This window comes from Aphis gossypii, chromosome 2, assembly GCF_020184175.1.
Source record: "Aphis gossypii isolate Hap1 chromosome 2, ASM2018417v2, whole genome shotgun sequence".
In the NCBI taxonomy this organism is placed as follows: Eukaryota; Metazoa; Arthropoda; class Insecta; order Hemiptera; family Aphididae; genus Aphis; species Aphis gossypii.
The window spans coordinates 23,927,021-23,931,620 of record NC_065531.1 but is presented as its reverse complement, the minus strand read 5'-3'; the positions used below and the strand labels follow the sequence as shown (position 1 = coordinate 23,931,620).

Below are 4,600 nucleotides of genomic sequence, written 5' to 3'. Positions count from 1 at the left end.
GATAGTAAATCGTTATATTTTACGCGTGCATATTTGATTTCGTAAAATTTTAAAATAGATAAATATTTTGTTTGAACTTCAAACTCTAATAAAAAAAAAAAAAAATGTGTCTATGTATTTTTATAATTTTTGAATCACTATAAGATTAACTCATGAGAAACTTAGTATTAAATTTTCAAGTATTTTGACTAGGCCAAAAAAAAAGGTATTGACATTTATAAAAAAAAAAAAACGAATATTTCAAATGCTTATAAATCGCCTTAAAATAACTGATGAAAATTTCAAGTAACCCCTGCTTATACTTTTTGAATAATAACAAATATTTAAAATCGTTTGAAAATAAATCGTTATCGTTACGTGTGATTACGTAAAAATTTAAAATTCAGACGCTCATAACATTTTTTTTCTATAATGATGATCGAGTTTTCTTTGTATCTAAAGAAAAAACCTAATGGAAACTTTGTATTGGATTTTTATCCTTAGCCATTCTAAACACTAAAAAATTTATGAATTTTCAACTACAAAATTACTTGTAAATTTTCACGATTTTGACATATTTCGTAATAATCTGAACTTGAAACGCTTAATTATAAACTATAATTATAATAATAAATTATAACTATAACTATCAATTTTTGATTATGTTTAACTGCAATAAGGACAACTTATAAGATTGTATTATTATTGTATTAAATTTTTAAGTTCTTTTGGGTATCCAAATTTTTTTAATATTTCAAAAAACAAAAAAAAACCGAAAATTTTAGTGTCTATAAATCGCTCAAAAAAAGCCAGAGTATTTTGAAAATTCAATCTTGTACAGATAACGCTAAAATAAACATTTGATGAAAAATTAAAGTATTTACAGTGATTAGTTTTTGTAATACAACTATATAAAAAAATCGATTTTGTCGAAAACTAGGTATCTTGCGTAAAAATTATCGTTTTTCCTTCACTTTTTTATGATTTTTCTAGACACTTTTGAAATCTGCTTGAAAACTATTTTAACCAGCTAACCAGGTTTTCGAACACATTTTCCACTTCCGAGTCCTTAAAGAGCACCTAATTAGGGATTTCCACAGCCGCTCCTTGATCGACATCATCAAATTGCACAAAGCCAGTTAAATATTCTCAATGATATCGGTAACTCTATCATTGATTATTGCATCCTGGTCAGTTAAAAAGATGTTGGTAAGTTTAAGATTATACTTTCAATTACTCATATTATTAATACATCAAAAATACTCAAATGAAATAATAATAATAATTATGACTATATTTTTTATAGGTTAAAAATTAAAATTAAATCATACAAACGATTTAAACATTTGAAAAAATAGTCACTTTACTTTTCATGATTTATTTTTGGTCAACAATTTATAAATATACAACCATTAAATAAATTATAGAGTATAATAAACGTAAGGTTAAATAAACGTAGTAAAGTTAAAAAAAACTATTCATAATATTTTCATATTTTGAATCCTTTTCATATTAAATTATGAGTTATGATAATCTAAATAAAAAGTAGGTAAGTGGGTACCATTCTGTTGTACAGCAGTTATCAAATCAGTCCTCTAATTGAAGAACTAAATTTTAAAATTCGTATAACAATATTACCCCTAAAAAATTACGTAAAATGAAAAATACCCGATGACGGGAAACAACATGTGCAGTGGCATCATGGCAAACGATGATTTCATAAGCAATTTTTTTTAAAAAGTGGATTGGGTGGTTTTTTAGTTAGCCCTCTAATTGTAAATGTAATATATATGATACTATTGGTACTCAATCAGTAATCAACACTAATCTGAATTATAATTAGTTGTATTATATTATTATGCATTAATTATATCAATTTATGTTAGCCATCCCACCTCTTGGTATATTTTTCATTTCCTCTGGAAAATTGTCACTTTGCCACGTAACTGAACCGGAATATTATCTAGCCACTAGCCCCTATTTCTATTGTATAAATTAACTTATTCAAAGTGTATATTTTGTAAATATAATATAAAGCTTGTTGTTCTTGTGATTATTCAATTCTAATTTTGACAATCACCATTCATTCCTCTTACAAATTAAAAATACACCAAACGATCAGAAATACGTATTTCCAGCCTTACACTAGCAAAAGATAAAATTTTCAAAATGATATCATAACTAATATAAAATACGCCATGCTCATAAACACGCGAAATTATTTTTTAAATTCATGCAACAATCAATACATTGAAAAATTATGTTAAATAAGAAACATATGAAAACGGCAATCAACTGGTGTCTCTAGCCTCCATATCTACTATACAAATTAATTTAAAATTTTATTTTGCGATTATAAAGCTCGCCCTTCCTGTTGTTATTTAAACCTATTTTTATCATTTACAAGACACCTTTACTCCTCAAAATAAAATAACTTCAAAAGGAGACACTTCTCAGGTTATAGTGAGTAAGTAATTTAATATTATATATTTAAATACATTTTAAATTTCAATGTGTCTAAAAATTTATTATTTTCTACAATTTAGATAAAGAAGGACCTTTATATAATGCTGCTTGGAGTCCATCTTCCAATGAATTCTGTGTTATTTATGGTTTTATGCCATCAAAAGCAACTTTATATAATTTAAAATGTGATGCTGTAATGGAATTTGGAACTGGAACTTTTAATGCCGTTTACTACAATCCATTTGGGAATAATATCCTTTAAATATTAAAATATAATTTTTACATTTTTAAATAAGAATGCTGTTGCTCTTATCATTTTCTTTAACTCTATTAACACTTCTTCTCTTGGCTGGGTTTGGTAATGTGCAAGGAAATGCTGAATTATGGGATATAAATGGAAAGAAAAAGATTAAAAAAATGGAAATACCAGATACTACATTTCTTCAATGGTCTCCGGATGGTCAACATTTTGTAACAGCTACAACTGCACCACGACTTAAAGTAAGTAATGGCTACAAAATTTGGCACTATAGTGGTGCATTACTACATGAAAAACCTTGGGGAAAAGATGAATTGTATCAAGTTGTTTGGCAAAATTATCCTCAAGGTACTTTTAAAACACCCAACATAGTTTACAAAGCTGTTGAAGGTATTGCTTCTAGTCAACCAATTGGTAAGTTATTTTAATTGTTCTTACTATATTGCTAAATATTTATATAGTTTAAAGATTTGCATGGGCTAAGCCGGATTATAAAAAATTCAAGCCAGACCTTTTTCTCAAAAATATTACTGCTAGGACTGGACTGGACATTTCCTAAATTTAAACCAAACTGGACCAAATCTTTTATTTCTTAATTAGATATGGACTAGGCCGAAATTCTGTATAAAAAATTTTAAATTCTTACTGAAACCATGTTTTTTTAAACATCATATTCAATTACGAATTAAAACTGATGTTGGCCCATTTTGGTTAAGAATTCAATAATAGTATTGAAATATAATAATTAAATAATTTAAAAAATAAATAATAATAATAATACAGAAAAACAGTATCTATCTAAACAATTAAAAAAAAGAAAAAACTATCCTTTACAAAGGGCCAGGCTTGCTAATGAAAAATTGTACTCAGACTTTACCAGGCTGTCAAAAAAAAAAAAAATTATTGGGCAGTCTGGGCTGCAAATTTTCAGTCCATGTAGACCTCAATTAATTAATTTCAATATTAAATCTAATTTCTTTTTGGTTTTATAATTTATAGCATCTAAACAAGTTTATCGACCACCACATGCTCGAAACACTGATTTTAAACCCACTAGCTTACATGAAGATTCGTCTCTAGAAACAAGTATGATTTTGTTAACTGTAATTTTGTTAAAGTACATGGCTTAATTTTTGGATTTCATATAATAATTCAAAGCATTGTTTAATCAAAATTAGAATTTGAAAATTTTGTACATTATAATTATAATTTATTTTATTTTCCAAAACAATAATGACCTACAAAATATTTGAAACATTTATTAGAAAACCAATCAAAAGCATATTTAAAAATGAAAAAGAAGCGTGAAGCTAAACGACAAGCAAAACAGTCGCAAGATGTAGACGATTTAAGCAATAATAAACAGAGTGCTGTTAAAACAATTGAGGAACCCAAAGATAACGAAAAACTATTAAGGATTAAAAAAATTCAATCTGTATGTTTTATAATTGTTATTCAATCATTTGTTAATTATTAAATAGTACTTTTATATTTGTTGTCTTACAGGATTTAAAAAGTATCAATCGTTTTAAAACTTTACAATCGTCTGGTAAAGAATTGGATAATAACCAAATGGCAAGATTAAAGCTTGAAAATTGTTTATTGGCTGAACTTAAACAATTACAGTTGTAAAGAAAAATATATTTAATAAAAAAAAAAATATCAAATGTAATATTTAATTTATTACGTTTAATATTATAAATTATTCATTTTCTACAATATTCTCTCTAATAATATATTGTATAGTACTGTACTCATATGTATAGCGTGATGAAATTATATGGAGAGGCTATAGCCACCTTAGCCCCCATCATTCTACGCTTATGACTACTAGTAATGTAGTTCTGTAATGTTTAGATTTACAAAATAAGTATATAAAAAGAATTTCGAATTATA

At 26.0% G+C, this 4,600-nt stretch overlaps 1 protein-coding gene across 1 annotated transcript; it reads left to right on the top strand.

Annotated features, from left to right (window-relative positions):
• Positions 1-2,293: 2,293 nt before the first annotated feature.
• Positions 2,294-4,600, top strand: LOC126550314 (eukaryotic translation initiation factor 2A-like). Its single transcript, XM_050201586.1, has 6 exons — positions 2,294-2,446; positions 2,526-2,696; positions 2,783-3,118; positions 3,704-3,790; positions 3,970-4,139; positions 4,211-4,600. The coding sequence occupies exons 2-6, from the start codon at positions 2,597-2,599 to the stop codon at positions 4,334-4,336; spliced, it is 819 nt and encodes a 272-aa protein (XP_050057543.1). The 5' UTR covers positions 2,294-2,446; positions 2,526-2,596; the 3' UTR covers positions 4,337-4,600.